The 17,322-nt window shown below is 45.5% G+C and overlaps 3 protein-coding genes across 4 annotated transcripts; all 3 read left to right on the top strand.

The window, feature by feature from the left end:
• The first annotated feature begins 2,214 nt into the window (after positions 1 to 2,214).
• Positions 2,215 to 7,472, top strand: LOC127291727 (uncharacterized). Its single transcript, XM_051321040.2, has 7 exons — positions 2,215 to 2,548; positions 2,628 to 2,964; positions 3,077 to 3,230; positions 3,741 to 3,785; positions 5,125 to 5,287; positions 6,020 to 6,381; positions 6,516 to 7,472. Exons 1-7 carry the CDS (start codon positions 2,303 to 2,305, stop codon positions 6,829 to 6,831), a joined length of 1,623 nt encoding a protein of 540 aa, XP_051177000.1. The 5' UTR covers positions 2,215 to 2,302; the 3' UTR covers positions 6,832 to 7,472.
• A 1,490-nt stretch (positions 7,473 to 8,962) lies between these two features.
• On the top strand, positions 8,963 to 11,858 carry LOC127291728 (ankyrin repeat domain-containing protein 2A). 2 transcript variants are annotated; one of them, XM_051321041.2, is made up of 6 exons: positions 8,963 to 9,119; positions 9,287 to 9,429; positions 9,620 to 10,011; positions 10,108 to 10,515; positions 10,621 to 10,720; positions 11,822 to 11,858. In XM_051321041.2, the coding sequence occupies exons 1-5, from the start codon at positions 9,107 to 9,109 to the stop codon at positions 10,718 to 10,720; spliced, it is 1,056 nt and encodes a 351-aa protein (XP_051177001.1). In that variant the 5' UTR covers positions 8,963 to 9,106; the 3' UTR covers positions 11,822 to 11,858. The 2 variants fall into 2 exon arrangements, with proteins under 2 accessions (XP_051177001.1, XP_071674550.1); XM_071818449.1 differs by lacking the exon at positions 11,822 to 11,858 and having other exon boundaries at positions 10,621 to 10,979.
• A 4,554-nt stretch (positions 11,859 to 16,412) lies between these two features.
• Positions 16,413 to 16,883, top strand: LOC127346547 (pentatricopeptide repeat-containing protein At5g39350-like). The gene is made up of 2 exons (XM_051372837.1): positions 16,413 to 16,550; positions 16,635 to 16,883. Exons 1-2 carry the CDS (start codon positions 16,413 to 16,415, stop codon positions 16,881 to 16,883), a joined length of 387 nt encoding a protein of 128 aa, XP_051228797.1.
• Positions 16,884 to 17,322: the final 439 nt, after the last annotated feature.

The raw sequence follows: 17,322 nt of genomic DNA, 5'->3' as shown, positions 1-17,322 counted from the left end.
TCCACTTAAGGGAAAACTTGCTGCTGTTCTACAAACCTCTGCGCTTGGAGGCCCAACACTGTCTACAGGAAAAGGAGGGGGAAGTAGACATCAATGCTATGTTCGAGGATATAGTTATTGATTACATTATGCACCATACTTAATGCAATTGTCTGTTGCTTGCAACTTAATACCGGAAGGGGTTCGGATGATAACCTGAAAGTGGACTTTTTAGGCATAGATGCATGCTGGATAGCGGTCTATGTACTTTGTCGTAATGCCCCATTGAATCTCACAATACTCATCATGTCATGTATGTGCATTGTCATGCCCTCTCTATTTGTCAATTGCCCAACTGTAATTCGTTCACCCAACATGCTATTTATCTTATGGGAGAGACACCTCTAGTGAACTGTGGACCCCGGTCCATTCTTTTACATCGAATACAATCTACTGCAATACTTGTTTTACTGTTCTCTGCAAACAATCATCATCCACACTATACATCTAATCCTTTGTAACAGCAAGCCGGTGAGATTGACAACCTCACTGTTTCGTTGGGCAAAGTACTTTGGTTGTGTTGTGCAGGTTCCACGTTGGCGCCAGAATCCCTGGTGTTGCGCCGCACTACATCTCGCCGCCATCAACCTTCAACGTGCTTCTTGGCTCCTACTGGTTCGATAAACCTTGGTTTCTAACTGAGGGAAAACTTGCTGCTGTACACATCATACCTTCCTCTTGGGGTTCCCAACGGACGAGTGCTTTACCGTCACAAGGAAGCTACTATGCCTACGTCAACTGTACGCTAGCAAGGTGGTCTCTGAACTGATAGACCCAGCTACTCGATCGTGGAAGGAGGACATTGTGAGGGATTTGTTGTCTACCCTAGGATGCCGGGGTGATACTAGCGATCAAACTTCCAGCTTGGGACTGTGAGGATTTTGTTGCCTGGCAGCTGGAGAGTAATGGCGTCTTCACGGTCAGATTGGCGGTTTACAACCAATGTTGAATGTGCTCAGTGAAGGGAAATCTAGTTCCTCCCCAGAGGGAGACAGAAGTATATGGAACCTGGTATGGAAAGCTAATGTACCGCCGATGCTAAGGATATTTGCTTGAAAAATAGCGACTTCAACTCTTGTTGTTCGTACTGGCTTGCATCGTCGCATCCCGAGAGAGGATCCCATGTGTGTGATATGCGGTCGCATGCAGGAAGATACACACCATGCGCTTATCACATGCACCATGGCCCAATCTCTTAGAATGGAAATGAGGAAGCATTGGGTGCTACCGCCTAAGAGCGCCTTCCTGGACACTGGTCGGGAATGGTTTCTGAACCTGCTTGACCACGAGAAAGGTGAGACACGAGCTAAGGTCATTTTCTTGCTATGGAGGGTGTGGCACCACCGCAATGATGCGGTCCATGCGGATGGGAAGGCATCTATATCGGCATCAGTTTATTATATGTGCAATTATTATGAGACGTTCTCGTCCATCAAGTCTCTCCCAGACCCCAAAGGGAAATTACCAACTCTACTTATACATGTGAACAAGTCTGAGGGCCTAAACAATTCTAAGTGGGCAACTCCTGCAGAGGGTAATCTGAAGGTGAATGTGGATGCTGGTTGGGACGCAGCTACAAAGCAAGCAGGGCTGGGATTAATTGCCCGAGACCATCACGGTAGAGTCATCCTAACGGAATGGAAGTTCCCCCCAGGGTGCATATCAGCTGAGGAAGCCGGAGCCCTTGCTTATCTGGAAGGCCTTAAGCAAGCAATTAAACTGCAATGCATAGATGCAACAGTGGAGACTGAGTGTGCTCGAGTTGTGCAAATGATGAGTTCACGGAGTTGTGATAGGTGTATTTATCTTGAAGGTCTGGAGCTTTTGAAGATTTATCAACATATTAGTGTTACAAAGGTTGATCGCGTGAGCAACGGTGCAGCGCATAAAATTAGGCAAAAGTGGTGCTAGTGGTTTACTTAGAGGGTCATATCCGGAGTGTGTTTCGGATGTGATCAGAAATGATTGTAACATGAGCCCCTAGTTGTTTAGGTTCTCCGTCTCACATGATGTAACCATTTTGTAAGTTTGGAGCAGCAAGTTTTTTTTTTTCAGAATAAGACATGTCATTAAGAAAAACAAGAAAAACCCCATGTGTCCAGCCCAAAGCCCCAAAGGGCTGGTTTGCGGTTGGTGCCTCACGCGCGCAGTTACGGCCCACGCACGCGCACACCAACAGACAGAGAACACACGCACACACGCCGCCGGCGCGCGTGCCCTCTCCCATCGACCAACCCTCGTCCGCCCGCCGGTCGCCGGCGCGATGGCAGGCGACCCGCCGGCGATGAAGCGCCCCAAGCTGGAGAAGGACGACTCATCCCACTCGCACCGCCCCTCCTCCGCCAACGGCTCCGGCCACAGGCCCCCCTCCTCCGCCTCCACCTCCTCCGCCAGCGATGCGGCGCCGCCGGAGGAGGACATGGCGGAGGAGGCCGTGCTCGCGCTCATCGCCCACCGCGAGCGCGTAGTGGAGCAGTACAAGCTCAAGCTCGCCCAGTACCAGTCCCTGGTACGCCCCTCACCCGCCCTTCCTCCCCCCCCCCCCCCCCTGTTTCTTGCGGTTGATTGCTCATGACGCCGCGCCGCAGCTGGACAACGCGGAGAACGAGCTCGCCGTGGCGCGCGCCCGGTTCCGAGATCGCGCCCCTCCCACTCGGAACCCGGCCCCCGATCGCAGGACGCCGCCGCCGGTCCAGAGGGACCCCAAGCCGTCGTCACAGTCCACCCAGAAGGCCCCGGCGCCGCAGACGAGGCCGCAGCTCGTCATCCCGGGGACCAACAGCCGGCCGGCCCCGCGTGCGCCTGCCCCGCGCACCGAACCAGCGCCCAGGCCGAAGAAGGCTGCCGCTGATGCCCCGTCGTCTTCGTCGATGGCGCCGCAAGATCGGCAGAGGAAAGCGGATAAGAAACCCAAGCGAGAGATCGGTACCTCCCAGCCGTCACCCATACATTTTACAGTAACTCGCCGAGTAAAATCTGAATATCTCTGTTACCCTGCTTGATGCACATGTCTGGTTTTGGTCTTCCTGGTTTACAGTACAGAGAGAGCCCCAGAACTTGATCCAGAGCGTGAGGAAGTCGTCCCCAACCTTACTCAAGTTCTACGGCAGCCATCTGGTCCCGAGCCAGCACAAGAGGAAGCTTAGGTGCCTCGAGCTGTGCCCTGCGAATGACCAGCTTGTCGTTACCAGGTAGAATATGCTTGACTAGCTATAGTTAACACCAAATGCCTATCATAAATGCAATGGCTCTAGAAAACTGAATTTGGCGAGTTCGGCCTCAGTTTACTGAATATCTGTAACTGATTTGGTTGAAGTTACCTCTGACTCGAAAAATGATAGATGAGAACGAGTACGTCCTTGAAACCAGGTGGGAGGGCTATTAGATTACGAATACCCACCCACAACAAATGTAATCCCAAATAACCAGCAAGTCTGGATATCCTTAAGGTACTGGTATCTAATGTTAGCAGAGATATAATTGTACTGCAAGCTGGAGAGAAGTGTTACAAGGGCTAAACCACTGTTTACATGGTTATGCTTACTTGCTTAGGGATGAGGTTAATTTAGTTTAATTATTCATCTCCACGTGTATGTAGCAGAGTAAACAATGTAACCAAATCTAATAACTGTGACATCTGTTAATTATTCTTAACTTCTGCTGTACACAAAACTTTACTCTTATGTTTCCTTGTGATGCAGCGCGTTGGATGGAATGGTTACTCTGTGGCAAGTACAGTCAAGTGGGTAAGCCTCATATTACCTGGTTTCTCTTAATGTTGTATCTCATTTTTATATCTGGGAGCGGTTACTTTATCGCCAGACATTTGGGTGACAGGGTTACTTGTTTTGATTTGTACCATTATAGTTGTAATGAAGTCAGTACAAATATTGTGGTTGCATAGAGATAAAAAAATACATTTACTCAAGTTTAAACCCATAATTTCTAAATGCCTTCGTGCAGACTAGGCACTAGGCAGTAGTCAGTGAATGGTTTGCCATAATATTACATTTACTGCCAATAGAAGCCATAGGTGATGGTTTTGAACCCTATATGGTCATATTGACGCAAGTCAGAATAACTACATGCCAGTAGTTGTATTGTGTATGCAGATCCTGTATTTTATTTATGAAGCTCACATGCTAATTATTGAGAAATTTAGCAATTTGTCATCTGTTTTTTTTTTCTCCGTACAAAAGGCAAGTAGATTGGCTGATGCTCTCTTGCATTGTCAGTCCCCTGGCTCATCTCATGCATTTTCATAACACCGGGATATTAAACCCAGGATCTTAGGCTAATATCATAAGATGCAGCCAGCAGGCTAGTTTGGCTGGCTGGCTACCAAGAATAAATAAACATTTTTACCAAGTGAAGACACCTAATCATTATGGCCAATTTTCGATCACTACTTCGACGTGCCAATGAGGCAGTGTTCTATATGTTTAGTATGGATATGCATGTAACAGGTTCATATACTATTGTTATCATGGAAGAATAACATTTGATACCATGGATATCATACATTATTCATTTTATGGTTTATGTGGAAATATAAGATTATCGATTGATAATAATTTTTTTGTAGTGAAGTTAGCAAGCATATGAAACTTTTTTTTTCCACTTATCCATTGTTTTCTGCAATAGAAGTATTTTTGCAAAAAATTGAAACTGATGTTCATCATGTGAAATATTGAATGTGAAGCTGGTGCATATAAGCTACTACCTCCATCCCAAAGGCCCAGAGATCCGAAGACCCAAAGCTTAAGGCTTTTAAAAAAAAAAGTCAAACCAAGTAAAGTTTGACCAAACTTTTAGAAGAATCTATCAACAAATATTATATTTTGTAGATACCATACGAAAATATATTTCATTATTTATCTAATGATATTGAATTTGTATTTTACATGTTAATGATTTGTGGTAAAAACTTAGTCAAACTTGACATAGTTTGACTTTCTAAAAATAGTATAAGCCTTAAGCTTTCGGATGGAGGTACTAAGGTCAATTAAATTCATATGGTTCTAGAGCTACCTGTTTTTTGGTTTGGTTTAAACCTTTTTTGAATTATATTATTTATACTTGCAGACCTACTATCTCCTCGCTTAGCACTACAAATTGCTTTTCTCCAAAGCAAAGGTGGCCTGAAGATGTAGCTTGGCATCCAGATGGTGACACAATTTTTGCTGTATATAGTGCTGATGGTGGTGACTCCCAGGTTTCAATGACGAATCTTAACGCATCAGGACAAGTAAGAACTCTGTCTAAGCCTTGAGAAGCATAACACGTTCCATCCGTTATCCTTTACATGGTTTTGTAGTTGTTATAAAACAACACTGTACACCAAAGTGGATTAGTTCCATAGGCATTTTGGACTCATCAAGTTTTTTAGCTAGAAACACTCACATATGAAGGAGTTTCCGTAGTAGAATTTATCTCTTTGCATATGACTAGAAATACCTTTTCATTTTTAATCAGCTTACCACAGAGGTAAGAATTAGATAGGTGCCCTTGTAAGTTATTCCTGTTCCCATGCTCACCAGATACTCTGAACTTCAAAGTCTCATTTATGCCTGATGCAATAGTGATTGCTGCTGATACAGTGTACATCGAATTAGCAGCCATGGCTCTCAAATGAGGTCTTCTTAAATTAACAACTCTAATAGTTTCTTTAGTGTGAGTAAGGTGTCCCACTATTTATCTGTGCAGATGTCGAAGACCTAGTTAGGGTTTGTAATTATGTTATGTAAAATCTTGATAGAACCCATGCAGTCTTTCTTCCGGTGCAGTTACACTTTCTCTGTTCTTTCTTCCAGTGAGTACTAATACTCCCTCTGGCCCCTTTTAATTGATGTGGAGGAAAATTGGACATAGCACATTTGTATGTATGGGCTGCCTGCGACAGTTAAATCGGGCCGGAGGGAGCAGATGATTTACTCTGAACATTACTAAAATATCTTTCACATTTTTTCCTCTGAAACAGAAGAAAGTTACCTTCCTACCAGCGAAGCCTCATACTAAAGGAATCATAAATAACATTAATTTCATGCCCTGGTCGGATACCTGCTTTTTGACTTGTGGAAGCGACCATGCTGTCATACTCTGGCAAGAGAAAGATGATTCATGGAACCACAAGAGAGTGCACAAGGATTTGCATTCTTCTGCTGTCTATGCTGTTGCTGGATTGCAACAGAGAAAAACAATAGTGTCTGTCGGCTCGGATAAGAGGATAATATCATATGATCTCTCAGCTGAAAGGACAGAGTACAAGAACCTAATTGATAGCAAATGCATGAGTGTATTGCTAAATCCATGTGATTTCAACTTATACATGGTGCAAACGGCGTAAGTAAAATTCAAACTTTGCTTCTGATTTCCATTCGGCGCATAAACTTCTCATTGCACTTGAATTCTTGTGTGCTTACGTCTAGATTCATGTGGTGCCTTTTCGATTATCTGATCTCTTTTGTTTCTGACAGGTCGCCAGGCAGGCAGCTTCGCTTGTTCGACATCAGGCTTAGACAGACCGAGGTCCATGCGATTGGTTGGAAGCAGTCGAACAGCGAGTCCCAGTCCGCCCTGATAAACCAGTCATGGTCTCCTGATGGCTGGTACCTTTCCTCTGGGTCGGCAGACCCCGTGATCCATATTTTCGACATAAGGTATCATGGCCAGACCCCCTGCCAGTCGGTGCAAGCGCATCACAAGCGGGTCTTCAAGGCAGTTTGGCACCAGACATTCCCAGTTTTGACCTCGATCTCGTCGGACCTCAACGTCGCGATCCACAAATATTGATGAAACTACCACGTGTGGATTCTCGGTGTGGTGGTTCACTACCGTTTTTGTAGCAAACTCACAGAATTATGTGCATCAAGTCATAGGAAATCTGTCTGTTCACACGCGCGGTACGCATCACTGTAGTTCCAAAGAGGCCTCGGTAACATCTGCGCTCTTTGGAGCTACTAGCAGAGTGATGTATCTGCAGCCCCCCCAGGTTGAATGTTTTGCCCTTCCTACTTGTAGGGAACTACATGCGGAATTTCACGAATGTCGAATACTGTTCTAAAGTTTTGTCCTTTACCTGTCCTTTGCCCTTGTAGCAATGTAATTCCTGGCTCAGTTATTATATTGCATTTTACGAGGCATTTGGAGATCTAATGCCAAAGTGATGGTCTCAGTTGAAAGGAGCCTCCAAGAACTTGTGTGGACTGGAACTTGCACTCACTATCTGCCGAATCGTCCAATGTGGAACCTGACATGATGTTTGGTTTGATGTGGCATGTTGCCCGTCGGTTCTGTCATTCATTTGTTTGAGCAAAGTTAATACAATCACGGTATCAGAAAATCGCAAAATGTAATCCTCACCTTTCAATTTGAATGTTGATCTGGAATAATCGGTACCATTATTTGATCGAAAAATTTCTTGGTATATCCAATTTTGCGGCCCTGTATGAATCACCAAGGACTGGAACATTGATCTATAATGTTCTATAAAGATTATTATCAGCATGCACCCAGCACCCCTATGCATATATTTGATCTGTAATTGTTCTTGTTATGTCTGAAACCCGGTGTGGAAAACAACTGGGTGGATCTGTGGCGATAGCAACCTGGTTGTAAGAGGAGCTATTCCATCCGCACATCTGTTATCGACATCCTCACATCCCTGTCTATCGACCTCCCTGTCTGGCTGGATTCGCATGCTATGTGGGGATGCAAAGCATGGCACCTCCTGAGCCCCCCCACCAACCTAAAGTTGCTGAAGGTAATGTGCACCAGACACAAGCAAGGAAAATTCTAGAGGCTTCTTGTGCACGGAAAAAAGAAATCCATAGTTGAATTAGTTTAAATGACAAGTATAGAATACTCCATTTGAAAGATTACTGAAAAATGTAGGAGTATATGATTCTTTTACAGGCAGAGTTTTAAGATCGACGAAGTTGTCTTTTTTTCCGAGAGTACGCCAAAGATGTGCCATATCTTTATAGAAGGCAGAGGTTTGAGTATAAGAACACGCTACCACAAGTAGCACACACACCAGACCGGCTAGTCCGAAGACAGCCACTACCGACAAAACAACAACAACACGAAGGGCCCTACTCTAAGCTAAAACACACAAAGCCGCGTCTCGACCGACGGTAGACACCTCCGAATCGCAATAACTCCAAAATGGCTCTCCTTGTCAACGCGCCAAGAAAGGGGAAGATGGCGAAACTCGGACAACCCAAAGAAGACATCGTCTTGGGGATGCCAGCAATGGCGTGCATTGCGCCCTTGCAGCCAGCCTCGGACAGCGGCGAACACCAGAGGAATGATCGACGAAGTTGTCATATCCCATATATTGATCCTTGTTGGGCTCGAGTACAATACTCGTAACCATTCAACCGCTGGTTTGTTCTTGTAATATGTTTTTCTTTCTTTTGCATTGCAGAATAAAATAGCTTGCTCAGCCTTTTGGTTCAACTTAATCAATCTTTTTCGACGTAAAGACCGGGTCTATGTTATTTCCAGGAGTTACTGTATCGACTTAGAGATAGTCTCAGCTGGGCAGCTCATAATCATCCAATTAAGAACTACTTATCTTTTTTCTACTTGGTGAAACTCGGCGTTTGGATAATTTGTTCTCTATGATGACCTCAAAGTAGTTCTTGATGAGAAATGGTAAAACTGTTATTTTCCCGGACTCAGCCCAAAAATATCTTTAGAGAAGGCAATCACTTGGCCGACGTGTCGGCATTAAAGCGGATAATTCTTCTCTATGAACCAATATAATGCTAGTGGGGAAATCTTTTCTTGTGGTAAATAAACACTTTTACATTCGGATCACAAATTCACAACTGGAGAGATCTACCTTCCAACTGCTGAGTGTGACGTGTACAAATAGGAGTCGGCCAAGCGTTAGCAGGTGAAAAATAGGCCGGGAAAAGCAAAACCATCTCGACATCTGGTTGGTCGCAGTCTCTCCTCTCCATCCATCACCTTATCATCTTCTTCATCATCGCTACTACCACCGAGAGCACTACACGAGCCCCTCTCCTGTCTCGAGTCTCCACTGCCATCGTCACTCGACATGGCTACTCAAGGTCAGTAATCCATCCACAACTCATTCATTCGTCTCGTCTCTTCTCTTCCAATTCTTGTTGCCATTTCAAGTGCACGATTTGGGACCTCTGCTTGATTTGCTGTTCTGTTCTGTTCTTGCGTGTTTAGTTGGATGATTAACCGGAATGTTTGTAATTTGTTTCCGCAGAGGAGAAGACGGCCGTCAAGTCCGAGGAGGCGCCGCCCCCGGCTGCGGCGGTGGCGGCCGCAGAACAGCCTCCTCCGGCTGGGGCGCGCAGGGCGGCGCCGGGCGGCCCTTTCGACTTCTCCACCATGATGAACTTGCTCAATGTAAGCATCTGGATAGCTCCGTAAAAACACAGTTAGAGACGAAGTTTCTGAAACATTTACGACTCCTACAAAATAAGCAATACTACTCTGTTTTGCTCTGTTCGTAGCTCACAGTTGGAAGTTCGAATCGGTTGTCTTGAATTTGCCTCGATGTAACGAGAAAATTTGTGTCCATTTCGACCCTGGGCAGGACCCGAGCATCAAGGAGATGGCGGAGCAGATCGCCAAGGACCCGTCCTTCAGCGAGATGGCGGAGCAGCTGCAGAAGACGGTGGCGCCCTCTCCGGCGGCGTCCTCGGCGTCAGCCCCCCGGTCGCCGCAGGAGCTGGCGGCGGCGCTGGACCCGCAGAAGTACGTGTCGACGATGCAGCAGCTGATGCAGAACCCGCAGTTCGTGGCCATGGCGGAGCGCCTCGGCAGCGCGCTCATGCAGGACCCGGCCATGTCCTCCGTGCTCGGCGGCCTCACCGACCCCGCCCACAAGGAGCAGCTCCAGGCCCGCGTCGCCCGCATGAAGGACGACCCCTCGCTCAAGCCCATCCTCGACGAGATCGAGTCTGGCGGGCCCGCCGCCATGATGAAGTACGGTCGTAGCTCGTTCATGGACATCTCGGCCGGTTTCTTGATTCCTAGCTTTGGCCACGGCATAAATGTGATCTTGTCTGGTTTTCAATTCAGGTACTGGAACGACCCGGAGGCGCTGCAGAAGTTCGGCCGCGCGATGGGCGTGGGCGGCCCGTCCGCCGCCGCCGCCGGACCCGAGGCAGAGGAGGAAGAAGAAACAGTTGACGTCGGCGAGGAGTACGAGGAGGAGTCGGTGATCCACCACGCGGCGAGCGTGGGCGACGTGGAGGGCCTGAAGAAGGCGCTGGAGGACGGCGTCGACAAGGACGAGGAGGACTCGGAGGGGCGTCGCGGCCTGCACTTCGCGTGCGGCTACGGCGAGCTGGCGTGCGCGCAGGCGCTCCTGGAGGCCGGCGCGGCGGCCGACGCCGTCGACAAGAACAAGAACACCGCACTGCACTACGCCGCCGGATACGGCCGCGAGGCGTGCGTCGCGCTCCTCCTCGACCACGGCGCCTCCGTGTAAGCCAACTCTGCCATGGCTGACGCATACATATATATCGGCTAGCTCCACTCAGCCAGTGAACCTTATAGTAACGAGATCATGCATGGCGAACTGAAATGCAGGACGCTGCAGAACCTGGACGGGAAGACGGCGATCGACGTGGCGAGACTCAACAGCCAGGAGGAGGTGCTCAAGCTGCTCGAGAAGCACGCATTCGTCTAGCTAGACGTCATCGATCTTGCTTCATAGTACTATGAGTTTGCTTAATTTATTGTTATTATTATTATTCACATTTCACTCTGTATGGTCTGCTGCTTAATTAATTCGTCTCCGCGCGCCTTCGGGAAGAAGAAAAAGTTTTCTCTTGGTCTGTAATTCATATTTCTTACAGATCGGTCTGTATCTATTTGAGTGTGGTTAGGATGGATCTGTCAATTTTCAAGAATTTTGATTAATGAATAAGGAATGGTTTATGTGTTTACCTTTTTCATGAATTTTCACCCTTCGATGTTGGACATTTGTGTTGCTGGTTAAGCTGTCGGGTAATTGAGAAACCAGTTCAAAACCATCTTGCAGTTGTATGGTTGCAAAATTTATCATGTGCGTTTCTCAATCCAACAAGTTCACAGTTTATCTTCTACTACATTATTAACTAGCTATAACCCTAATGCTGATAACTTCACCGACTAAATTCAGATGGTACGCACCGTCGCGATCAAAGAGCCCTCTTTGTCTCCAAATTAGAAGGTGCAAACATCATTTTCATTGAGATTGCTTTGTACAACATAGTCTTTCAAGTTTGAGCTTAAACTGGAAGCACCATCGTTATCACTCATACTTCTCTCCTTCGGATCCGTCAAACATCACATAATTTATGGCGAAAAAAATAAAATGTACTACACAGGAAGAAAGCAAATAATTATGTTTGTTAGAAGTACCTAGAGTAAGATTGTCTGCACTGGCATGACGTGGCTGGAGTTCAAATAAAAAATGCCATCATTTCTGCAAATTGTTGTCTTATTCATGGTGTAGATATAGTAAGGATTTTTTTGGCCTATGAGTTCTAACTATTCGCTGCACTAATGAAACAATATGAGGATCTAAACCCAAAGGTACATTTTATTATTTATATGTGTCTATGCTAGTACATTCATAAGATAAAACAAGTAACCTTGCATGGTAGAGGCCATATCAGCCGATATGCCGTGGCGATGCCCCGGGTTTACTTTTACCGTTAGGTTTGGAATACTTCATGTATTACAAGCTATGACTCTATATGCTAGCTTAATATATATACTGCTCGAGAAGCACGCATTCGTCTAGACGTCATCATCGATCTCGCTTCATGAGTTTGCTTAATTTATTTTTATTATTATTCACATTTCACTCTGTCTGCTGCTTAATTAATTCTTCGCCGCCTTCGGGAAGAAGAAAGTTTTCTCTTGGTCTGTAATTCATATTTCTTACAGATCGATCTGTGTCTATTTGAGTGTGGTTAGAATGAATCTGTCAATTTTCAGAATTTTGATTAATGAATAAGGAATGGTTTATGTTTTCCTTTTTCATGAATTTCACCTTTCGATGTTTGACATTTGTGCGCTAGCCATTTCAGATTTTTATCTGAACTTTTGGTTACTGGTTAAGCTGTCGGATAATTGAGACACAGATTCAAAACCATCTTGCAGTGGTTGGGCTGTAAATTTATCTTCTACATGAAATATTTCTCAGTCCAACAAGTTCACAGTTTATCTTCTACATCTATAACTAGCTACAACTCTAATGCTGATAACTTCACCAACTAAGTTCAGATGGTACGCCTTGTTGCGATCAGAGAGTCCTCTTTGTCTCCAAACTGAAATGTGCAAACCTCAGTTTCATTGAGATTATTTTGTACAACATAGTCTTCAAAGTTTGAGATGAAACAGAAAGTACCTGCCGACGATGAGCGCAAGCTCTCCTTCCTACAAGAGCTGATTCAGTTGCACGCCCAAATAACTGGGCCATGGATGGTCATCGGGGATTTCAATCTCATCCTACATGACCAAGACAAGAATAAAAGGAGGGTCAACAGAACCTGGATGCGAAGATTTAGGCACGTGGTTGATACCAGCTTCCTGAAAGAGATAAAGCTGATCGGAAGGCGGTACACATGGAGTAATGAGCAAATTGATCCAACCTTGGTGCACCTTGACCGTGCCTTCTGCAATGATGGTTGGGATGAACTATTCCAAGCCGCCAAACTCCTGCCGCAAGCGTCCTCCATGTCTGACCACTGTCCTCTTCTTCTTGTTCAAGACGTTGCAACAAGGGTTGCCGCCTAGATTTAGTTTTGAAAGTTACTGGCCGTTGCTGGAAGGCTATAGCTCAGTGGTGCAGCAATCCTGGAATACCCCTTGTAGGTTTACAAACCACTTTGCGGTGCTCGACTTCAAGTTGAGAAGATTGGCCAGGGATCTTAAGATTTGGGCAAAGAACTATATTGGGCATATCAGAAAGCAAATACTACTAGGTCAAGAAATAATGCTCAGGCTTGATACTGCGCAGGAAACAAGATTGTTAACTATGGAAGAACACGAGCTGCGATCCACCCTGAAATCTAGGGCAGTTGGACTGGCTGTCATTAATAGGATCAAAGCCAAACAAAGGGCCAGAATCAAATGGTTGCAGCTGGGAGATGCCAACACCAAATTCTTCCATTCTCGTGCAACACACCGCAGGCAAAAAAACAGAATCCAATCCCTACAATCGGAGTCAGGCATCGCCACAACTCCAGGCGAACTTGAGGAGCCAGTCTTTCATCATCTCAACGCTATCATGGGTACATCAGTTCGGATTACAGAGTGTTTCGACTGGGCCCAGCTAAACCTACCAACTCCTGACCTGTCCGACCTCGACGTACCCTTCACTTTAGAAGAGCTAAAGAAGGCTGTATTCGATACACCAACTGACAAGGCGCCGGGCCCTGACGGGTTTTCGGGAGGTTTCTTTCGAACCTCATGGAACATCATCAAGGATGACCTCCTAAATGCATTAAACAAGTTTTACAACCTCAACGACCCCTCCTTTGACAATCTAAACATGGCCTTCCTCATCCGCTTACCCAAAAATGATCAGCTAGCACAGATGAATCATTATCGACCCATTAGCCTGATTCATGCCTTTGGAAAGCTTGTCTCCAAAATTCTGGCTCTACGACTACAACCACACCTGGACGAGCTAATCTCGCCTTGTCAAAGCGCGTTTATTAGTGGGAGGAACATCCAAGACAACTTCTTGTATGTGCAAAACATGGCCAAACATTTCCACAAGACAGGAACTCCAACTTTACTTCTGAAGTTGGACATTGCCAAAGCCTTTGACACAGTTTCCTGGACATACATCATTGACATGTTGGAAGCTAGAGGATTTCCGCTTAGATGGAGAAACTGGATCTCATTGCTTTTCCGTTCAGCCTCATCCAGAGTGCTCATAAACGGAGTCCCCGGCAGAAGAATACATCATCTTCGTGGACTTAGGCAAGGAGACTCCCTGTCACCTTTCCTTTTTGACCTCGCCTTGGAACCTTTACACCGCCTCCTTGAAATAGCAACAGATGCTGGGGTCATATCTAAACTCAAAGGCAAACAGTGCTCTTTCCGAGCTTCCTTCTACGCTGATGATGTTGCACTTTTCCTCAAACCTACGCAACAAGATATCACTGGCCTGGGGGAGATCCTGTCCATCTTTGGCCGTGCTACAGGACTCATCACGAATTACAGGACTCAGTTGCCAACACATAAATGTCCAAGAGTTGGCTAATATTGCTGGAATTGGCACCTCCCCTTTCCCTTGCATGTATTTGGGTATGCCCCTATCCATCAAAAAGCTTACCAAAGCAGATTGGCAGATGCTCCTCGACAAAATGGACCGACATTTAGCTACATGGAAGGCACGACTCATGAGCAAAGCCGGTAGGCTGGAGATGCTAAACTCCGTTTTAACCTCTCTAGCAGTATACATGATGAGCATCAGCGAAATGCCGGCATGGGTCAAGAAAGAATTCGACAAACGTCGTAGAGCTTGGCTATGGTCCGGAGAAACCTCTTGCAAAGGAGGAAAGTGTAAGGTAAATTGGAAGACCGTGTGCCGTCCAAAGAAACTCGGCGGGCTAGGTGTTCACTGCATTGATTCCTTCGGTAGGGCGCTACGCCTAAGATGGATGTGGCAAAAATGGAAACATCCAAATAAGCCATGGGCACATTTGAAAACACCTGTAACCGCCCAAGACCGCGCATTATTTGATGCTGCGACCAAAATAACCATTGGCAATGGCCAAACGGCAAATTTCTGGAATGATAAATGGTTGCATGAGATGTCTCCAAGAGAGATTGTGCCGTAGCTCTATAAAATATCTGTCCGTAAGAACCGCACGGTCAAAGAAGCGCTTACAGATAAAAAATGGTTGTCGGACCTTCGTTTCTCCCTTGACATTGGCCACTCCGACGAATTACTTCGCTTGGAAATCCTGCTTAACAATATACAACTCACACAAGCTCCGGATGACATCACATGGACTTTTGGTGGGAAAAACTTCTACACAGCCAAGTCCGTGTACCTACTACAATTCATCGGCGCCGTGACTACCGACCACAAGAAGATTATTTGGCAGGGTTGGGCACCAGCTAGGTGCAAGTTTTTTATGTGGACCCTAATGCTTGACCGGGTGCTAACAGCAGACAAATTGATGCTGCGCCGCTGGGAGAATGAGTATTTCTGCCCTCTTTGCCGCAGGAGTTTAGAGACGACAACACACCTCTACACCGAATGTCCATATAGTCTGAGTGTGTGGTCATCCATCGCCACTACGTTCAATCAAGATGCACTAAAGCCGGACTCTTGGTCTAATGCAAACAACAACTTCCAATGTTGGTACCGGGGCCTGCTGGGGGAGCAGCCAAAGGAGAGACGCAAGATCATTTTCCCTCTGGCCAACCTTGTCTGTTGGGAACTATGGAAGGAACGAAATCAACGAATCTTCGAGAAAAAGGACAGGTCGGCGAATGCAATGATCGCAAAGATTTTAGAGGAGATAGACGTTTGGAGGACAGCAGGAGCACTTATCCCACTAGTTGATCAGATGGGAGGAACACCCTTTGACCCCGGCTGATTTGTAATCATCTTTTTTCCCCTCTTGGAAGTCACCCGTCTTAAGGGCCTTCCTCCTTTGTAAATTTTTGCTCCCCTAATGCAATGAACACAGCAGCCTTTCTCCTGCTGTTATTCAAAAAAAAAAAAAAACAGAAAGTACCCCCAAGTTTGAGATGAAACTGAAAGTACCATCATTATCATACTCCTGTCCTTCAGATATGTAAGACATCATATAATTTCTGACGAAAAAGAATAAAAAATACAACACGTGAAGAAAGCAAATAATTATGTTTTTTAGAAGTACTTAGAGTAAGATTGTCTGCACTGGCATGATTGGAGTTCAAACAAAAATTGCCATTATTTTGCTGCAAATTGTGGTCTTATTCATGGTGTAGATATAGTAAGATTTTTATTGTCCTATGTATTCGAACTATTGGCTTCACCAATGGAACAATATGAGAATCTGAAACCAAAGGTACATTTTATTATTTATATGTACCTATGCTAGTAAACTATATGATAAAATTGGTAACCTCGCATGGTAGATGGCAAACAAAAACTATTGAGGCATGTGAGCATTGTTGCTTCAGTTCTTCACCTTAACCATAGCTTGTTGAAACCGTAAAAAATAAAAATAAAATGAAGACTACAAGCTTGGTACCTAGCTGATTTAATCACCGACTAACAAATTTAAACTATCAGATCATTGATTATCCAAGAAGGACCTGCCATTAGTTTAATCATCGACTTTTTAATCAGCGGCTTGGCACAGAACATCCGCGTTTCGATGGCGAGGGAGTTCTTCGACAAAATGCCAAAAAACAAGGATATCATGGCGTGGAATATGATGATCAACGCGTATCTCAATGATGGCCAGATGAGCGAGGCTCATAGACTGTTTGATTCGATGCCCGCGAAGGACCTGGTGAGCTGGAATATTGTAATCAACGGCTATGCCACGAACGGTTATAAGGGCGTTGTTGTGGGTCTATTTCTTCTCATGCTCTAGCTAGTCAGCGGTATATATCCTGACATCACTACATTGATAGGTGTTCTAGTTATATATCTGTTTGAGAGGATGCATCATAGGAATGTGGTTACTTGGACCATGATGGTTGCCGGCTTGGCACAGAATGGCCGCGTTCCGATGGTGAGGGAGTTCTTGGACAGAATGATGAAAAACAAGGACATCACAACATGGAATGCGATGAACAACGCATATGCCAACGATGGCCAGACAAGTGACATGGTGCGGTGATTATAGGCCTCTAATGCAAATAATGCTTCAATTGTGCAAATAGTTTTGTGAGATGCTGCAAAATGCTAGTCTCCCATGCTGCATACGTCATTTGACCTTTACTCGAGGATTTTGCTACAATCAAGGGGGGTTTGTTGTGAACAGTGATGGTTTTCTACATAACCATATTTTTTGCTACATTGGTATTTGCAAAATGTTGCGTCCTTTGTACAAATTTGACCCACAGCATTGGCACAAAAACATTGCTGCACTGATGGGGGTATGCTGCATGGATAGACGGGATATGGCATCTTTTCTAGATGTAATGGTGTGGGAGGGAGGAAATTTCTCCCCAAGATCTGCCTGCCGGCGCCTAGCACCCTCCATCGTTCTTCCTTTCACCAGTGATGACATGCATGCTCTTTCAATTTCTGATTCAAAGGAGAAAGTTGCAACGCTG

This window comes from Lolium perenne, chromosome 4, assembly GCF_019359855.2.
Source record: "Lolium perenne isolate Kyuss_39 chromosome 4, Kyuss_2.0, whole genome shotgun sequence".
Classification (NCBI taxonomy): Eukaryota; Viridiplantae; Streptophyta; class Magnoliopsida; order Poales; family Poaceae; genus Lolium; species Lolium perenne.
The sequence above is the reverse complement of the archived record's forward strand: the minus strand, read 5'-3'. Positions and strand labels throughout refer to the sequence as shown.